Raw genomic sequence first — 21,842 nt, 5'->3', positions numbered from 1 at the left:
ACCCTGGCTGAGTTTATTGTGGGCTATTATCGGAGCAAATTCGCCTTTGGAACCTTCGTAACTATAATTTGAACTAAATAACATTCGGTGAGTAGGTACGGACCCTTTACCAGAATTATCAGAGCTTCAAAAGTTTTAAATATTGTTTTAATCTATACTAATATTACAAAGCTGAAGAGTTTGTTCGTTTGGTTGAACGCGCTAATTTCAGGAACCACTGCTCCGATTTGAAAAAATATTTCAGTGTTAGATAGCCCATTTATCCAGGAAGGCTATATATTATCCTCGTATACCTACAGGAACGGGAACCACGCGGGTGAAACCGCGCGGCGTCAGCTAGTATTCAATAAAAAACCAACCCACTTTTGTTAGATCCCCTAACCGATAAATGAAAAATGGTAAACACTCGTAAACTTCACAAATTGGCCCAACACTCAACAACTGCACAGCGCGACGCTTAATTAAAAGTTTCTCTCAAATTTCCCAGATACTTACAAACTCCAATTATATCAAATCGTCAATTTATGCTTTGTCATGTTTAATATATTTTTTTTAAATTGAAATGAGTAAAATTAAGAATACAAATTATTTTTTATAATTATGTATATTATTCATCTTCTTTTTCTTTTTTCACCTCGCATATTCCCGATATGGTAGGGAAGCTCGAGATGCTAAATTTTCAGTTACTAAAGCGTCATGAGGACCGATTGCATTTGGTAGATTGAATGGTTATATACTTTTTTCGATTTTAACAGTGGAATTAATAACTTTAGCTATCAACTCATCTACCTTATCTTAATCTGACGTGCTGGTTGAATATTTCCGAAGTTTTTTTTTGGTTGCCCTAAATGTACCAAGCAATATTATGGGCTCATAAGTGGTGGAGGTACTCAACAACGTGCAAGGTATAGACCCCTTATGTTTACCTTTCCGCACCCTCTTCGCCTCCACTTAAATTTGGCGGGCGATTTCAGTATCTACTTTCACTAGCCAAACTCTACCTTCCTTACCCTACCTTATCAGCCGATAGACGTCCACTGCTGGACATAGCCCTCTTGCATGAACCTCCAAGCACAACGATTTCGAGCCGCCAACATCCAGCAGCTCCATGCAACCCGCTTGATATCTTCGTTCCACCTGGGGGTCGACCAACACTGCGCTTTTCGGTGCGGGGTCACCATTCAGCACCTTGGCGACCCCGCACCGGAAAGCGGAAAGAAATATCCCAAACTCTACATATAAATGAAAAGATCGCTTTTGTTTTCACATCACCAATCAATGTAATGCTCAATACTTAAACGATATATCATGTAAGAAATTAATAGCTTTTCCTCAACAATTTTTCTTAAAGCGATCCCGTAGTCACATTTGACCCCAATATTGATAACTAATATACGTTGCGACAGCCATATCAGTCAATGGAGGGATAAAGGGAATCTCTTCCACGTGACTTCAGTTTGATGGCAGGCTCTTCAGATAAAAACTTATGGCTCCCGTCCTACGGGGCATCAAACATGAGGTCATGATCCTGTCCTTTTTAAATTAATACCACTCCATAGGGCAATCGGTTTATTACAGTCGTTCGTAACGATTGTTTACATTTTAAGCGATTTACTAATAGCAGACTTTTGATATTTATTATTAGACAAGCTGACGCCACACCGTTTCACCCGCGTGGTTCCCGTACCCGTAGGAATACGGGTGTTATTTTTCGTATTTTTCGAATTTTTTGTTAAAAAGATTTTTTTAGTATATTTTTGGTAGTTCTTTTTACGAATGTAACTTGAAGTAAAAAGAAGAAGTACTTGCCACACAAACTTTAACCTACTAAGTGTTAAGGTCTCAAATTGTGCCAAGTTTCATTTTAATTGATTCAGTAGTTTCAGCGTGATACCCGGTCAACATTGAATACGGGGGTTATTCGCAGAAGGGTCATAATAAAATGTAAAAAGTTGACGAAAAAAGATAATGAAAAATAATTTCTGCGTGGGTCACCCTTATCATTTAGGGGTATGTAAAAAATAGATGTTGGCCGATATTTTATAGCATATGCAATTATTACCTAAATTCAATCTTTACATGAAAATGTTTTTGGTGGGACATGTAATAACATCATGAATCATCAGACAATAAGATAAGGTAATATTGCAATAAAGTGTGCTGACTAAACTTCAAGCAACAGATCTTCAGACTTCAAACAGTTAAAGGCGATTCCGAAGAAATAAATTTTCAAACGTTGATTTAAATTCAGAGAAGCATTGCGAGCCACGTGATTTTGATACACGGGCAATTTTTAAAGCAATTTTTATTGCACGACAATTGTTTTGACGATATGTTTATAAGTCAGTTTGTTGTAGGTATAGTATGATTATAATATTCAGTGCTAAAAAGAAGGAGGTTTTCCCCAGAAGTATCTCCTATTTAGAGCATCAAAAGTTGCACCTTATAAACCTACTAACCTACCTACTATTAACTGATAAGAAGACATTCGATCGTCAAACTAACACAATAAGTTTTAGTTCACTTGTGGACATCATTGGTTTACATTTTCGGTTACTTAAGTGCTAATGTAAATGATTATTCAAGCTTTCCATCCCAATTTTTAAAAAGGAGAAAATTCTACGTTCGGCTGTATATACCTACATCTGGTTTTTTTCTCTTAAACTTCAAAAAAAGAAATTGAACGTCATTACCCACACAGACTACCATTACCATAACAGATTACCATTTTACTCCGACTCAATCCAAGTCTCCAATTTTACACAGAATAAAACTTAGCAAGTATTAGAAAGGATTTGAGCAATTTTACTTGCCCGTATACTTGCTCCTTTAACGCCTAAAATCCAAAAGTTATCCACGCCGCCCGTCATCTGTTCTTTATAGCGTGGGGATTTAATTTCGTGTGACATTATTCACGTTCCCGGTAAGTTTTTGCGTTCCGGGATATCGCGGGAAAGAGTTTATGATAGATGTCTGATCCATTTTTCATTACGTCCTGCGGAAATTCCGCTTTTAGTTTCTGCACGAATGAGTTCGGATGTGTTGGACTTTTTGTTGGATACATCGTACCGTTTTATTTATTTAAAAAAATCCATTTGTTTGTATCGACATGGAATACTTTGGCTTAGTAATTATTTGCTTGTCTGGTTATTTTTTTTAAAATCTTTGAATATAACTAATTTATATTTAGCAAAATATAGATGACACTTCTTAAATAAGTCTTGCATATTTATCATTATTGAGATATTGTTGCTTTTAGGGAGCCCGCACACAGTCAATAATTTTGTCAATAGGTCCTATTGACTGTGAACGGGTTCCTTTAATACAGATCCTAAAGATAAATCTAACATCAAAAAAAAGTATCGCATCTTTTGATTTCAAACATTTCGGTTAACATTAAACATAAATATACTCTTAGTAATCAAATCACACAAAACATATATGTATTACTTTAATATAAATAACAAAATGATTATGACCTTTGACCTCAACCTGTATGTAGAACCAATGAATGCAAAACAAAAAATACTCTCTAAAACTACAAAGATTTTCTGCACTTTGACATAAATACAGCAAAATCGGGCATGGGTGAAATATTACGAAGGCTTCCTTCTAAAAGGATGATTTTTATAGAAAATTTGCTGGAGGACAGCGTCGTATGATTAGATACGACTCGCTGACTACGCACTAATGGAGCGGGGGGGCATCGGAGATGGTATTTATAAGATTAGGTTCACGCTTCAGGGCACAGCTAAAGCTGGCAACACACTCAAAACATCCACCCGTCTTTTCTGGTATAGTTTGTGATACTTGAGTTTTCAATAGAGAACCTAAATTATATTCTCAGCTAGAGTCAATTTAGAACTAGTAGTAACGAGTCTATTAAATAAACATACTTCTCATAAAAAATGTACTATCCAAACGTTTAAATATACAGCAATTAGTTGAAAAACCCTATGAATTGAACGCGCCAATGATCATGTGTTTTATCGCTTTTGACTGCGGTAACTGGGACTGTTTATGGAGAGTGTACAACAGAATTAGAGTACTTCATCATCTAGTTAGTAGTAGAGTGGAAATCGTAAGGATAGATGATATTACTTCCAATACTTTTTAAGTTTCGCAAAGGCGTCAAACAGGGTTTTGTGCTTTCTCCTATCCTGTTCAACATTTACGGGGAATATATTATGAGACGAACTCTCGAAGAGTGGAATGATGGCATCAACGTTAGTGGAGTAAAGTTAACTTGCGTTATGTTGATGACACAACTCTTCATGCGGGATCTGCGACCGAAATGAAAACCCTATTGGACAGAATAGTTCAAGTGAGCGAAGAAATGGGTCTTTCTATAAACAGAACCAAAACCAAACTGATCATCGTAGACTGCGTCAATAAATTGGAGCTTACTGGTTTGCTGAATTTGGAAATCGTGCAAAACTTTATATATTATCTGGGATCGAGCACAGTAATGCCGGCTCGTACGAAACCGAAATCCTACTGAAAAAATCACAATACTTAATACAAATGAGTGAAAGAGGCATCTTCAAAGCAAACTCACTCCAACTTACTGCTTTCCATCAGGCGTATTCATTAAAAATAGAGACTTTATAGTTCTCTCCATCACTCGCTATGACTTTGACTACTTTAGAGGCTCATATTGAGAGACTAAATTACCTTATCTCTCAGCATATCTCGTACCCGCGTGGCTTGATGTCGACTCCTGTGCAACTCCAGCTGCAGCTCCAAGCACCTCTCCTGCCAGTTCACAGACCCAAGGTCTGCGGCAGCCAACTCGTACTCCAACGGATCCACGCGGGAAGAGTGAGCAAACGGTCTGAAAATAATCATAATTAAGATTTTAATTAAGGATTGTACATGACCTCTATACCTCTCAATCATAGAGACGTGATAGCCCAGTGGAAATGACCTCTGCTTTCCATTTGGATGGTGTAGGTTGGAATCCAGTCCGGGGCATGGACCTCCAACTTTTCAGTTATGTGCCTTTTAAGAAAAAATAATATTCACGTGTCTCAAACGATGAAGGAAAAACATCATGAGAAAACCTGCATACTTGAGATTTTTTTTTAATTTTCTACGTGTAATCTTTTTTTTATTCTTCCAAGTTAGTCCTTGACTACTATCTCACCTGGTGGTAAGTGATGATGCAGTCTAAGATGGAAGCGGGCTAACTTCTTAGGAGGAGGATGAAAATCCACACACCTTTCGGTTTCTACACATCGTACCAGTACGCTAAATCGCTTGGCGGTACGTCTTTGCAAGCAGGGTAACTAGCCACGGCCGAAGCCTCCCACCAGCCAGACCTCTCAGAGAAAATCTCAATCGGCCCAACCGGAAATCGAACCCAGGACCTAAGTTTTGTAAATCCACCGCGCATACCACTGCGCCACGGAGGCCGTCAAAACCGATCATATTTACCGATAAACAAATGACGTTCATTGTAATTCAGCAGACAAATTTGCAACTAGATCACATGGAAATTGCCAACAACCTAATCCTTCAATTTGTGTGCGAGGACGTCATGCCAATTTCATTGCATCAAACAGAAAATAGGAAACTGGAACACTGACCAGTGGCGTGCACTTCGTAGGTGCAAAATGCATTGCCTACCCTTATTATTATTTTATAGTATTGTAGGAAATAGTAGCCTGAGATGGATATAACGCCGCTCTCGTGTCGGCTCGTGCCGGCGCCAGGTGACGCGACTTATTTCCGTAAAGAGTAGGGAGTTAGAGAGGGGTAGCGATCGGTTGGCGGGAACGACTTGCGATATAAGGCGCCCGTCGTACGGTCGGCTTCTGTATGCTCGTGGTGTTCGAGCCGTCCACATTTCTTGTTGTGTTATTCTTTATGAGTGACTTGAGATAGGTGGGGAGAGTGACTTGAGTGAAAAAGGGGAGTGTTAGTCGACTGTCAAAGGATCTTTTAACAACTACACACAGCGTTCACAATTGCGTTACTCCACTCAAGGTCATTCTCTGCCATTCTAGGGTCTTATTTTGGTTACAGTTTGATTTGTTAATTAAGTTGTCCTGACAAATGTTGTGAATTATTCAACATTAGTTTTCTTATTTTGTTGCTAAAATTTCGTAGATGCAAAATGCATTGCCTACCCCAATGATTATTTTATAGTATAGATATGTTACCTGCCAACAAAATCAGCGCAAAAAGTGATCCTAATTTAGCGACTCCACTGAGTGCACACATGCAAAATTTTGTGTTTAATTACATTATATATCTATGTGTATATAGTTTTCACACTTAATTAATACACAACTCGACATTATAGAGAGATAATTTAAGAGTATGCTAATAGTAAAGCAATTTTGTAAAAGTAACAGGTTATCTGCGATCATTAGTTTCGGAGCTACAGGGATTTATAGGGTCAGATTTGCGGCACTGCCACGGATCCCTGAAAAACGCCCCATACAAAATGGTACGAATTAATGACGTCGTAGTTATATAATGATTTGTATGGGCGTTCAAACAAAATTACTAATATCTTTGTCATTTGTGCGTTTATGTTTATAGTTCATTATATTCATAATTGTTATTATTAAAAAAAATGTCACATTTAATGTAGGGAAGCTATAGCTTTATGAATATCTATCTAATTACGATAAAAGATTTTTAATAGATTTTGAAATTTTATAATCTTATTTATTTTGCAAATATCCAGACAATCTTTGCTTTTTCATGTATAAAATAGTTAACATATAACAGTTAACAAATTTTTACCCCAGTGGATCATAAAAATCAATATATTCAAACCTAGTCATCATCCCCATTATGCGTTTAAATAATTTTCGTTGTTTAATAAGCGACAAAATGAAATTACGACAAAATTTATGCACATTAATTGTCCGACTCAGTTTTGATATCATTGGCCTACCCTAAGGTGTGATCACAAACCAGAATTGGAGAAGGGATTCTGCATTTTGTGCAAACTGCAGATACGTATTTTTTTTTTTTTACAAGTTAGCCCTTGACTACAATCTCAACTGATGGTAAGTGATGATGCAGTCTAAGATGGAAGCGGGCTAACTTGTTAGGAGGAGGATGAAAATCCACGCTCCATTCGGTTTCTACACGACATCATACCGGAACGCTAAATCGCTTGGCGGTACGTCTTTGTCGGTAGGGTGGTAACTAGCCACGGCCGAAGCCTCCCACCAGCCAAACGTATAGTGCATAACCTAGTTAAACACCTTGTGCACGCCACTGCTGACCGTTTGTTTTGGATCTAGATAAAAATGTTGCTAGCACATTCATCAAACTTATCCACGTTATTTATTTGTTTTGTATCCTTTTAATATGAAATATGAACTTGGTCGATATCCTGTTTCTATTTTATTTAAAATTGAAACGCGCGAAATTCAGTTTTTCTATACTACTATCAAAATTCAAATTTCTGAAATAAAGTCATCTACTTAAGGAACGCCTATTCTACAAGCACTTCATTATCAACCCATATTCATCTTACTACTGAGCACGAGTCTCCTCTCAGAATAAGAGGGACTGGGCCAAATAGTCCACCACGTTGGCTCAATGCGGATTGGCAGACTTCACACACGCAGATAATTAAGTAAATTCTCAGGTGTGCAGGTTTCCTCACGATGTTTTTCCTTCACCGCTTGAGACACGTGATATTTAATTTCTTAAAAAGCACATAACTGAAAGTCGAAGATGCATGCCCCGGACCGGATTCGAATCTACACCAAATCGAAGGCAGAGGTCATGACCACTGGGCCATCACGGCTGTCTAACAAAAAGTCTACATGCACTTAATAAAAGGTAAATCTACTTGATTACAGTGACTCCATCTAGTAGTCACTAGGAAGCCAGATATACAGGGTGTCCCGTAAATATTTTACAAGGTGATAGCTGACATCAAGGTTTACAAAAATAATGTAATGTATGTTAGCCGAAATTTTACGGTTTTTAAGTTATATTGATTTTAGTTCAAAATACAAAAATCCCTTCCTTCATTGCAGTTTAGTCATACCATCGGCTGACATATATTTCGTTATTTTAGTAGGCCTTGATGTCAGCTATCACCCTGTAGAGTATGTCGTAATATTTACGGGACATCCTGTACATCAAAGAAAGAGTTTGCGAAATTAGCGAGATTTTAATCCACGTAATGTTGCAATTACGTTACGCGGAGAACTATCGCTAATGATAGCATAGCAAGGTAATTTGCAGTTAATGATTATTAGCTAAATTAAATTCCTACCGGTGTGTATACCAGGAATTTAATTTACCTGATATTTAGAGAAAGTCATAAATAAGTTATAGCAAAAGCAATCATAACGAATTAAGTAATTCACTACTTAAGCGTTTCTTTGAAGTGTTCCTGACCAAGCGACTACTCAGATAAAGATTAAACCGATTTTAATCAATATTCATGATCATTATCAACCCATAGCCGCCTGCTGAGCTCGAGTCTCCTCTCAGAATGAGAGGGATTAGGCCTTAGTCCATCACGCTGACCCAATGCTGATTGGCAGACTTCACATACACAGAGAATTAAGAAAATTCTCTGGTATGCAGGTTTCCTCACGATGTTTTTTCTTCACCGTTTGAGACACGTGATATTTCATTTCTTAAAATGCACACTAAAAAGTTGGAGGTGCATGCCCCGGGCTGGATTCGAACCCACACTCTCCGGAAACGGAGGCATAGGTCATATCCACTGGGCTATCACAGCTCTCAATCTCAATATATAAACTATACATAAGACTTAAAAAAGCTACAAATATTTTTGTATTGATACTGACATATGTAAGGCATTACTAAATGCTAAAGTATTATGATAATTGAAACAGAAAAAAGTCTTTTTTGAAGTTTCTAAAAAAGAACATAATATACCTAAGTTAATTGTAGTTCTAGTTCAGTGTGTGATAAATATCTATAATTACTTAAATGATGTATATTTAATTATTTTTAATATAGATTACCTGGGCGGTGGCGGCGGTGGATCCCTCGACCGTCTGGGCATCAACCGGGGGCTGTTCGGAGTACTGGAGGACTGCCCAGCGCCACTGTGGTCAGTGAACCTCGACAGGGGGTCGAAGATCTGCGACAGCCGCCTCGACCTCTCCTCCGACATCGTAACACAACACTGCACCACACTAAACACTATCACATCACTAGCAAGCGTCACTGGCCAATCACATTCACCGATTCACAGACTATTTCGATCGGTCCGAACACCAATTCAAACCGAGGAAGCGGTTATCGCGAGTTGAAAGATGGCGTCCGCAGCGCGGGTTTTGGCGCGCAATCTTAGACGCCATCTTGATTCCTGTGATCTTTTTCACGGCGTATTGTAGCCGTATTTAGATCTGAAAAAGAAAATACGAAGTTAGTGGGTGGCGAGGTGAGACATTAGGCAAGGTGAGTCAATTAGGCGTGGTTTGGGATCAGTTGGACGGGCGACAAAATGAAATGTCGGCGCTGGCGCATTGACAAATGCTGTCTTTGCATGTGATATATATTTCCGCTGTTACATTTGAATAAGTAACCTACTGACGATTGTACGTTTAAATCTCGTTTATTTATTAAAAATATTTCCATGAAAAGATTAAAAAAAACCAATATTAATTATAGTTGTGCTATGGAAAATAATACCCACAACAAAACACTAAAATTTGCTATGAAACAAGATTTTTTAATATGACCAATATTCCTCTTACCCTCCAATTAGTCGGAATAACTGTGCTCTGAGGTAAGTTAGAGTTAGTTAGTTTAAGTTCGAGTACCTTACCTACGCACCGATTTAAAAAGAGGTCAATGTACGTACATAATAAAAAAACTTTCTCGAGCTGTCTGTTAATACCAACGTTGATTTTCAGTTTGGTCTATCAAGACAAATATATCATATTTTGCCCAAATTATTCTGTTGAGAATGAAAAATATACACCCTAATAATTTTACACGTTTGATTTAAAATCAATTTATCTTTAAAAAGCAATAAAAATCAAAATAAAACAAAAAAATCCATGATGCAACAATGTTTCCGGAGTTTAAGCTCCAGTTTCCACAGACAAATAAACTAAAATCGTAAAGTTGAAGGAAATTAGAAACATAATGCAGCTTTAAGTAGAATTAGACAGTAAAAGTGGTTTGTATCCGTGTCAGTTTTTATAGTAGCTAACTAAAAACTATTTTTGTTGCAAACTATAAGGAAGCGCACACTGTGAGTTTTTTAACCGACTTCAAAAAGGAGGTTCTCAAGTTGACCGGTATTTTTTTATGTATATACATCGATTACTCGTAGACGCCTGAACCGATCTGAAAAAATTTTTTTTTTCGGTCCCATATTCATCATGTCAGGATTTGATGATGGAAACCAGAAGAAATCGTGGGAAACTTTCGAAAATTATTTGGATGACTAGTGTGTTTGTAAATTTTTTATTGAGTATTTTTAAGCACTACAATTTAATGAAGGTTTGGAATCGATCTGATGATGAAGAGAGAGCCAAAATACAGACGAGGGGACTCCCCAACGACTTACAGCCTTGTGTTTGGGCTTGATTAATTTGTATTGATGAGAACTTTCCACCTTGACGGGTTGAAATTGTCACTAGAAGTCTGGTGATAAAGACCAAGGTCAATTAAGGGAACTCATTAACGGATTACAATAGCTATTTTGTGTTTGGGCTTGATTAATTTGTATTGATGAGAACTTTCCACCTAGATGGGTTGTGACTATCATTATGGGTCTGTTATTGAAGACGAAAGACAGTTAAGTTCGTCGTCGAAAAAATTTTTCAAATCGGTTCAGTATTTTCAGAGACTATTCAATGCAAACAAACAACCAATCAAATATCAGTATGGATGTAAGTATAGATAAAATAGGACGCTTATCTCCAACTTTAGTGTGTAGACACTCTAATCGGTTAACATACACACGCATATATGATTAACTGTTCATTATAATCTACCAAAGCCATTCCGGTGACCATTAAACAGATCCGAATGTTTTCTACGTCTAATTTAAATTGGTTCCACAGTTTATGTTAGTTCTGGTAACGACCCGTTAAATGTATACCGCAATTTTATTATTTTATTTCTTTGTATTTTTGGACTCTTTTTATTATTGTAGTAAAGTTTCCGGTAATAACTTCTAAACATATTTTTGGCTAAAGTCCACATTTATATTGAGAAGTGGATTCGATTTGCGGTTTCATTCGTAGTTTTGGTTATAGTTAATAATATAAGTAGTTAACTGTGTATTGCATAACTAGTAGGTTAGGTAGGTAACTTGATGCTCTAAGCAATTTTTTTTTTGTGTGGCTGTCATTAGAAAGTTTAAGTGAACAAAGAAATAACTGAAAAAAAAATATGTTAACAATTTGAAACGCGCGTATTTGAAATTACTTTAACTGTAGTGTGCTCGTTGTTTTTTTAACCGACTTCAAAAAAAGGAGGAGGTTCTCAACTCGACGCGTATCTTTTTATTTTTTTATTTTCCAGTCGTCTCTAGTGCCCTAGACGGGATGCCTTAAACAATTGCTTAAATAGCCTAAATGCTAATCCAGGACCGCTTTAGACACTCCGCTGTTTCACCTGCGTAGTTGTCGTTCCCGTAGGAATACCGAGATAAAACATAAGCTATGTCACTTGTTGATAACGTGGCATTCTATTGGTAAAATAATTTTCGAGATTAAATAACTCCTACAACATCACCAACTTTACCTCTAAATATTATAAATACAATAATATATTAATATTTAGATTTGAAGATTTTTCTAAAAAAAATCCCGAACCCAGGTCAAATTCAGAACTCCTGATCCGACGCGACATAGCGAAGCTATTCAGTGGAACAAAGAGGTTAGGAGGAGAGGAGTTACTTCATCATTAACATATATTATATATATATATATATATATATATAAATATATATATATATATATATATATATATATTCGGCTAACTCTCGGCACGAATCTCCTCTCGGAATGAGAGAGTTTAGTCCCCCACTCTGGCCCAAAGCGGATTGGCAGATTTCACATACGTAGAAAATTAAGAATATTTTTAGGTAGGTATGCAGGTTTCCTCAAGATGTTTTTTCTTTACCGTTTGAGACAAGTGATATTTAATTTCTTAAAATGCACACAACTGAAAAGTTGAAGATGCATGCCCCGGACCGTATTCAAGCCTACGCCCTCCGAATCGTATGCAGATGTCATATCCACTAGGCTATCACGTTTTCTTACTACTTACATACGTATATAGGAGTTAATTAGTTAGCACTAATCATATTGGATAAGAATACAACCGAAAAGACACAATATATTGTAAACAAAAAGCAACATCGGTAATGCTCCCAACCACAAAAACCTCACTTTCCCGGAAGCAAACAACCCGAACTGCCTTGTTTACCGTAATCCCTTCATTATCAACTTCATTGATTGCCGCACCCGGGTATCCTAATGCTTATCACATCACTGCCGGAGTGAAAAATTACTTCACAGGGTGGCAAATTAAAAGGTCAGTGACCAGAAAATAGCTCGGACCCGGCAGATACGGGCTTTGATTAATGTTATCAAGGACGTTATCTAGGAAACTAAATTGGGGTCAACCCTTCTTGTGTTACCGGACATTTTTATCTGTATCGGAATTTAAGGCTTCACCTAAGTCTTTTAAGAGCTAGCAATTTGAGTGTGTTTTAGCTAACAATTTCCTCTTTCTAAAATATAATGTAATTATCTTCTTTTAAATTACTTTTACGGACTTTTTTCAGTCAATAGATGTTAGACCATAATTGATATAACATGAAACAGTTAACGTCAAAAACCTAAGTCTTTGACATTTAGTTGGTATTTTTTTTTGTATTTCAGATCTTCTAAAAAAACGAGATGCGTCAAAATAAAACGAGACATACTAGGAGATAGGATACATTACAATCCTTCTAAGATCGTCGATATTTGATTTCTGGACTGTGTAATTGTAATCCCTTATTTGTTCATCACTTAACAAATTTGCAATTTCAAGCAAGCTTGAAGTTATCCTTAAATAAAAAGAAAAGGAATTAGCGAATAACCTGGATTTTTTTTAATACAAAAAATAATAGCAAAACAATAATATCTACAAAGTCCAAGTGTGAACTGGAACCTCATCCAATCGTGTTCTAACAAATAAAGAAATACAAGCCTCGTTCAATACCGCAGGCTGCAAACAAGCCTGTCTTTTAAAAGCTATTCAACAACCGCTGCAGATACGAGGACGCCTCCTAATGACTTGGGGTAGCGTACTACCTCATTAGGCTTTAACTGCAGTCACCACGATATCGAAAAACTAAAGACAATCTCAGTATTTTTATTAACTTTAAAGTTTTAAACATTTTCCCGACTACATAATCATGCAGCAGGGTTATTTTTGCGTGTTTTTGCGTGTTTTTTTATAAATTGTATCTCATAAGGAAGGTTTTACCGCCTTAACATTATAATGTAAACTTTAACAAGATAAACGCAAAGTATTTTTGTCTTTAGCTGCATTTTATAATCCTGTTTCTTTTGGCTTCATTTCTTTAATCTTTTTAGTTTGTACCTAGTGCCTTGTGTGCACACATTAGTCACCGTAGGAATTTTAGGAAACTCATTTCCATGCCATCGATATTGTATTTTCAATTGGTGAAAGAATTTGTGAAATTGGATAAAAGGTATTGAAGATCGACGAATTCCAAATAGACAAATAAAACAATAGGCCCATCACTTCATAGTCTTGTAACCAGCTGTTACATATTGAAATTACTACTTTAGATCCAATTAATATACATTTTAACATGGACGAACGTTAGTCAAAAGTATCTGTTTAAACTATTTTAAAAAATTTGAATTAGACTAGAAAATCATATATCGATGTCACTGTGTTAATGTTTTATCGTATAATGAATAACAGGATTAATCCCAAAATAAATATAAATATGGTTACCCCACATCAACTGTGCCACCTGATGAGTTAGGAGTGTGTTACATAAGTGTTGCAGTACGTACTCGTATATATCGGTCAATTACTTTAGTATACGTCTGTTTGACTTTAGTTTAGACCCACAATACTCCTGTAATGTGGATTGGTGGAAAACTCATAATTATTATTTCTGCATCAGCTGACTTCGGTAAGACGTTTATAGGCTCTTGATATACTACCTAAATAAATAACTTATTGTCAAATACCTCTAGAAAAAAGTTAACATTTTTTATTTAATTTATATTAAAGTTATTTGTTAACACTTCTAACAAAAATAGAATAGAGATTTTCACTACGTTTTTGGTTTTTTAAATATTTTTTCAAGTTTAAAAAGTTATCGTTTGAGTCGTCGGCCCGTAATTAAAGCTACTTTGTAACTACACTAAATAACTAATTTTAACACTAGAAAACTAATTTTGACTGAGACCCACCACATGCGGACTGGCAGGTGAGTTATAATAATTAAATTGAACATAATACCTATTATGGCAACACAACTCAGTTGATAATGCGCTGGCTATAGTTTAACCGTATTTATCTGCTTATATATTTATTAGTAAAGGTACAGTAAATAAACAAATAAGCATTAACAAGTCAAAAATATAAAATAGCTTATATTATTTTGGTAAAAACTTTTGAGCTATATACTTACAGATAAGTTTCACCAATTTTCCTAATGGCACTTGTATGAGCGTAGTAAAGAGGCACAAAACGAAGAAAATCGCGGAACAGAGCGGGAAAAGCGACATTAGTAAATTAAAAGCGTAACAAAGCTTTGTATGAACACTTTCAATGGAAACGTGTCTTTTTGATGTTTATTTCGAAAACTTTTTAAAGTCGACATCTGAATTTAACATTTATTTTTGAGCTAATATGAAATAGATATTACAATTTAGACTTATTATAAGGTAACATAAGAAATGTGTGTGTGTGTGTGTGTGTCTATGATGTGTTTGTGTGTGTGAGTGTGCGTGCGTGTTTGTGACCTGCCTCTTGGTCCATTGGTTAGCCCATGTGGCTTTGGACCACGAGGTACTGGGTGTAATCCTGGGTCGGGCTATGACATGCTCGGTTTCTCTTTACTCTAAAAATACAGTTAAGTTCTAGGCCCAGAGTTGGGAAGTTGGTGGTGTTACCCAGGTGGCACCCTGGTGCCCGAAGAAGACGTAGAGACAACAATTACTGTTTTTTATTTATTTTTTATTAATTAAGTTGACTCTTTTTATCCGATATACCAATTCTGGCAAATAAACAATGTGATTCGATAATAAAAAATACTAAAACTTATAGATATTAAAAAAAAAAACATTTGAAAAACTCTAGACAATCAAACAATAAACAATGTTCAAACTAGTAACTTATCCATCCAATACTCGTACAATATAAAAACTCTGCTCGAGCCATTACATGGAAACAAAGACCGCGCTAACATCCAGACAGACACTAATGAGGGTACGCTGCAAAAACCACAATATGAGCAGCGAACGGCCATTACATCCTTCTCTACCATTCTTATATAAAAAACTAACTGTTTTTGCTTTGAGACATAATGTGATTTTATTGTAACAACTAGATAGGCAACCGTGCTTCCTCGTTTTAGGTTACTCTTCCTCCGTTGTATCTAAGATTCAAAATTTTAAATTTTATTTCAGATTTGATACCCATACATAGGAAAATAAATAAAAGCTAAGGAAGGAGTAGCCAGAAAAATTAATTTATTTTCAGATTGGAGACCCATACATACGAAAATCAATAAAAACTAATGAAGGTGTAGCCAGAAAAATGAATTTAATTTCAGATTGGAGACCCATACATAGGAAAATCTACTAATAAAGGTATAGCCACAAAAATAAGTGTATGCTTCTCGGGACGCTCGAAAGAAGTGATATCATAAACCTGCGTATGCGTGAGAGAAAGGGAAGCCAGACAGAGTGCCACCGTAACGCGTTGCGTTACGAAGCGATTTACCCTCTCATGAGAAGTTATCACTTCAAAAACGCCAAAAAATATAGTAAACGGTTAAACAATAATTTTGAATTGAAAATTACTTCAACAATCTGATCCAAGATCCGAGAAATTCGGTGTCCTTTAAGCCCATGTTCAAAAAATACTTTCACGTATGCCTGAATGATGACTCTATTAAGTTCATTATTACAATTGTAGAATTCAAAGAAACCCTTAGGTATTATATACGTGGGATACCACAAACAATGAGCTGGGAAAAATATGAAATTGAATAACTACTTAATACACTCAATTGTTGACAAAAGAACAAACATAATGAGTTAGATATAGAGAGAGCCACAACACAATTGTCGGACTTTTATCGCTAATAAACGATGTTCAGACAACCGGGTTGCCGAGAACATGAGGACAAGTAACAAAGGATTACGAACATACGAAAGAATGAAGAAAATACGTAATAGCATTAAGAAATTTCATTATAATTCTTTTTATCGCGGGCAAACGAGTGCAGATAGGACCATATACATTTACAGTATCAAAAGCACTGTAAATTGGTTGCTGGCCAGCGAGGAAAATGTTTCTGCCTGCCTTCCTAACAGTTATAAAGAAATATCTGAAAGGATTAAGAAACTGCCGTGATAGCCCAGTGGATATGACCTCTGCCTTCGATTCCAGAGGGTGTGTGAATCCGGTCCGGGGCATGCACTTCCATCTTATCAGTTTAGTTTCAAACGGTTAAGCAAAACATCGTGAGGAAACCTGCATACCAGAGAATTTTCTTAATTCTCTGCGTGTGTGAAGTCTGCCAATCGGCACTGGGCAAGCGAAGTGGGTTATTGGCCTAGCCCATCTCATTCTGAGAGGGGACTCGAGGTCAGCAGTGAGCCGAATATGGGTTAATAACGATGAATTAAGAAACTAATTTTACGGTGCATTATAAGAAAATAGCAGGTGTTGTAAGTTCAAACAACTCTTCAAAACACTAACCATTATATACGTTAAAATAAACATTGTAAATAGACTTAAGATTCCAACCTAATGTTTAAAAATAAGGACTGTCAACATATCGACCATACTCATCAACATAGAACTATCAGTTTAGGCGCTACAGGGGAAACACACGTAGATAGGTTATTAAAAATTGATTATTTTTGTCGTTTCACTTGTTTCAGTCATTACTAACTAACTAAGTACTACTACTAACCTAAGCAAAGGTTTCATCAACAGTTTACTTATGATAAAAACCCTTTAGGTACCTACTATCTTATTTTAGAACAAATCAAATTAAAAGAGTTGATACTAAGGTGCATTATGTGCCCAGATTCATAATACCTACTTGCTTTTTATAAAGTACAAGGCTGTTTCATAATAACGTATAAAATAACGATTTTGGCCACCAAAGTTTTTAGAATCAAATTAGCAAATACCGTGTTTATTTTTACAAAAAAAAATACTTTCGTAAGATTTACACCCGAGTTTAATAAACTGAAATCGCTGAAAAAACACCAGAACACCGTGATAAGAACATCAAACCAAAATTGGGAGCTTATTTTGTAACTCCGCTCTAAAGATCGATTACCCTAATTTCGTGGTGGGAAGTATCGTAAGGCCTATTTGTTTGCCGTATCTTGGAGAACGCCCCAGTGCCTCGTTTACCTTCCTGCACTTTGGCGATAACGTGATTGACCTTATAAATAAACGGACGAAAGGCGAAGCTTTTTTTATCGGATAGACACGTTATTAGCAAGGTTCATCAGAAATAATGTTTTATGAGCCATAGTATCAGAGACCAAGTCCGTTGTTTACAAAATATTGAAGACTTTCATGGCAAGTAAAAGGCTATGGCTTGCTAAGAGTTTACCTTTAAGATTCCAACACTGTATTATTTTTTAGAATTATTGTTTCGATATCTCTATACCAAGAAGCCTTACATCGCTTTTAAGAACCTGACGTAAATAAGAAATAAATTTAACGTATGTAATGTTATGACTTGATACACCTATATACGTGTCTGTTTGAGACACCGTTTCTTAAAAAGAACGGCTGGCTATCTTTTTAATAGTATCGTAATCTTAATGAGAATGTTCTTGGCTAAGTATGGTGAAGATCAGATAAAGCCAATCCACAGATATTTGACTATTTTCCCATTTTGAAAAAGAAAGTTTTCTTTCTAATTCTTTATGCTTTATATGTATTTAGTTTTTCTTAGAGAATTTCCCAGTCGTGGCTTACATGTCTACGAGGTTGCGAGGGACAGATGAATGTATGAACAAGATTGATTATAGCTCTGCAGGGAGCCCCTGACGAAAGCGACAAAACGTATTGTTAAAGCAAAAATCTGTTTCCGCCCTTGGGGATTTGGGAAAAGATCAAGTAGAACTTAACTGTAGTATTATTTATGTAAATTCCAATCAAAAATATCTGCGTAGGTATAGTTTTGAGACGGTGTTGATTTTGAGTAGAAAGTTTGTTTAGGTAGATATGCTTTGGAGTAGGAATACTTAGCGTCAATAGCAGTTCAAACTGAACACTGAAAGCCAAAGTTTGAAGTTTTGGACTTACTGTGGTACCTACTTCTATATCAGTCTTACAGCCAGTTTCTTCATGTAAAGCTAAGTAACAGTAAAAGTAGTAAGTAGTAAAGAAGACTTTATTGTTCAGTGAATAAGACCGTCACTTTTGATTTATGACGTTACTTTAACTGTTATTTGCGATGAAGAAACTGGCTGTTAAAGACTAGTTAGTTAGTTAGTCTTAAAGACTAGTTAGTCAGGGGATGGATACAGAAATATTACTCATATTTAAAACGTACTTATAGCAAAAAAAAATATAAGAAAATATGTCATGGAAACATGAAAAATATTTCTTTTTTTACGAAGCTGGAATGACTTTCGTGCACAAATTTCAGTTTCACAGTAAGAATAAAAACACTTCATACACTTCATCTATTTGCGCGGGCGTAGGAGACGAGAGTGAGATTCAAAATAGGCACAAAATAGGCGCAGAATAGGCACAGCCAACAAAGGAGCGGGCACAATGAGTAACGCAGGCCTGCGGCGGCTTTCGTAATTAAAATCTGCCTTTTGGCTCGCTATTGTCTGGCGCACGAAAACGGGTTGTGAAAACAAGAGTATCGATGTTTTTTTTTATTTTTTTTTAATCACTAGCTGACCAGGCAAACGTTCTGCCCATCGATATAACATTTCCTCTTTGGTTCTGTAATATAAATTTCTTTCATATATACTAAAATCGAAATTGAAAAAAATGGGGGTAGGGAGAGGAGCTCGTAACGGCTCTCCTATATTAATTGGAATTAAAACGCATAGTAGTTCTACAATTTAGTTCTAATTTAAAGCCAAAATTTGTCAACACAACCGTCAAAAATAAAAAATTCATCGCATCAAACTACCAAATAATATTCAAATGGCAATGCCTACTGAAATCACACACCAACCATAGCAACGCCCAAAATAAATCATGGAAATATTAAGTTAATCTTTCAATTAATAAGTTAAAGTTTAACTAATAAAAACATGACGTTCAAAGGACATTATGTTGAAGAAATACAAAGGAGAATCAAAAAAGCTTGGTCTTCTTATTGGTCCATGAAACATATTTTTAAATCAAAAATGGACATAAAACTTAAAAAGAAAGTAATGGATTCGGTAGTGACACCTACGTTACTCTATGGCTGTCAAACCTGGCCGATCACTAGGGAAATAATCAATAAAATACAAGTAACCCAAAGAACAATGGAAAGGAGCATGCTAGGCCTAAAGCTGAAAGATAAAATTAAAAACAAATGTATTCGACGTAAGACAAAAATAATTGACGCGGCAAAACTAGCATGTCTCCTTAAATGGCGTTGGGCAGGCCATATCGCAAGAGTTACGGATGGACGATGGACGGAAAAGCTGCTTCACTGGTACCCACGCGATAAGTGCCGACCGAGAGGCAGACCGCGGCGCCGCTGGCGCGACGACCTCACTGACACGGCGGGTATAAATTGGACTAGACTTGCGAGAGATAAAGTTGAATGGAAAGGGATGGAGGAGGCCTATACCCAAAACTGGGTGCTCCAATAACAACATAAAAACACTGACATACTTATAATCGTAAATTATTAAATTGACATCATAATATAATATAGACAAAGAAAATAGAATAAAATACGAGTATTACCAAATTGACGTTAATAATAATAATTTGATTTTATATTGACATTTGTTTATTGCATATTGACATATTTGTATCATTTGTATTGTAATTTGTATTGTAATTTGTATTATTATGTATTTGTAATTTGTATTTTTGTAATTTGGTTATTGGAATAAAGGCTATTATTATTATTATTATTATTAATAAAGTAATTAATTTTGAAGTTACAGTTTTAATTATTTACTTTATATAGTTCTTCTTTTAACATTTATTTGTAAGTATCCTTATTTATGTAGGAATATATGTAATTGTTGGTAGGTATGTATGTATATTTGTATGTGTTCATGTATATATATATAAATATATTGATTTTGATTTTATATATTATTATCTAAGTGTAATATATCTTCTACTTCTCTTTTTATGTGTACACCCGTCATTATGCATTATTCCTTGTATTTATTTTCTCTTTTTTCGATTGGTTGTCTGGAAGAGATCGCTCATTAGCGATAAGGCCGCCAATTGTACATTAGTTTTTAAGTAAATTTCTTGCCTGTTATTATTATTTTTGGTGTACAATAAAGTATATTTCATTCATTCATTCATTATTTTAAAAACATTGCTCATAAAATGTAATGAATGCCTGAAGATGTAATTGACGAAATATATGTCCAAAACGCAAACATTTAAATCATAGACAAAATTACGATTCCTTGCAAAACAGGCGTTAAGGAAACCAGACTTCCACACGTCAACGTAACAATCGACAACGTCATGATCCTATAACTAAAAATAAAAGCATAGACAAAAGAACAAAATGATCATACGTATTCCTCGTTCCGATTCCTCGCACAGCAGGTGGTGAGGTCTTATCAGCTAGCACACTTGCAGTCGACACCGTAACAATCGAGAGCGTGATAATCCTAGAACACTAGGCTTTAGCGGAGCTCTGAGCAATCGATTTGGCAAGCTGCCTGACTCGATACCTGCGACCTACTTCCTCTTGATCTTATTTAGAATAGCCTTTACGGGGATATTTGCCGACACTCAATTAAAATGCGAGATAAATTCAAACTCAATTTCGTATATTTAGATAAGAGACGTTTCTATTGTGTTTATTTTGACAAATGAATTGTAATGGCTTCTAGTACAACATAATATACTTGTATATAATGTAAATGTAAGAAATATATGGTGGTGTGGAGGTCTCTCTAATGGTTTTAGTTACACCATATTACGAGAACGACCGATTTTTATGATCTTCAATTTGTTGGATGTATTGTGTATTAACCATGATTAGCAGAATAACTTATCAAATTAAGGTTAAATTCAAAATATGAAGTTAAATAATTTCCTTATTTTCTAAGGAACGAGTTTGTTGACGATGTATTTAGCTAGCGCATAGGCAAATTTTAATCCTGATTTCCACAGGAACGGAATATATAAATATAAGAGACTAACCGACGCCCCGCGGTTTCACCCGCGTGGTTTCCGTTTACGTATAAATATGGGGATACAATAATGACACTCTAAAATAACATGGTTTTCTAGTGGTGGTAAAAGAATCTTGAAAATCGGTTCAGTAGATCACACAACAACACAAAATTTGCCTCTTTATAACATTAGTAAAAATAACGCGGGGCCACATATAGTTATTAAAAGAACAAAATAAAAAGAAAATTGTCTTGTCTTATCTATAAACCTTAAAAACCCTAAAATATTAT

General features: G+C 35.7%; 1 protein-coding gene across 6 annotated transcripts in view; it reads right to left on the bottom strand.

The window, feature by feature from the left end:
- The window catches only part of LOC112057842 (uncharacterized protein CG43867), a 408,406-nt gene that overhangs the window by 291,805 nt on the left and 94,759 nt on the right, over positions 1–21,842 (bottom strand). For all 6 annotated transcript variants that reach the window (XM_052886261.1, XM_052886262.1, XM_052886265.1 and 3 more), the window contains exons 2-3: positions 8,979–9,365; positions 4,675–4,834 (exon numbers count right to left, since the gene is read on the bottom strand). In XM_052886261.1, the coding sequence (XP_052742221.1) occupies positions 4,675–4,834; positions 8,979–9,130 (312 nt within the window). In that variant the 5' untranslated portion in view covers positions 9,131–9,365. The remainder of the gene's footprint in view (positions 1–4,674; positions 4,835–8,978; positions 9,366–21,842) is intronic.

Source organism: Bicyclus anynana, chromosome 16 (assembly GCF_947172395.1).
Source record: "Bicyclus anynana chromosome 16, ilBicAnyn1.1, whole genome shotgun sequence".
NCBI lineage: Eukaryota > Metazoa > Arthropoda > Insecta > Lepidoptera > Nymphalidae > Bicyclus > Bicyclus anynana.
This window is presented reverse-complemented; position numbering and strand designations above follow the sequence as displayed.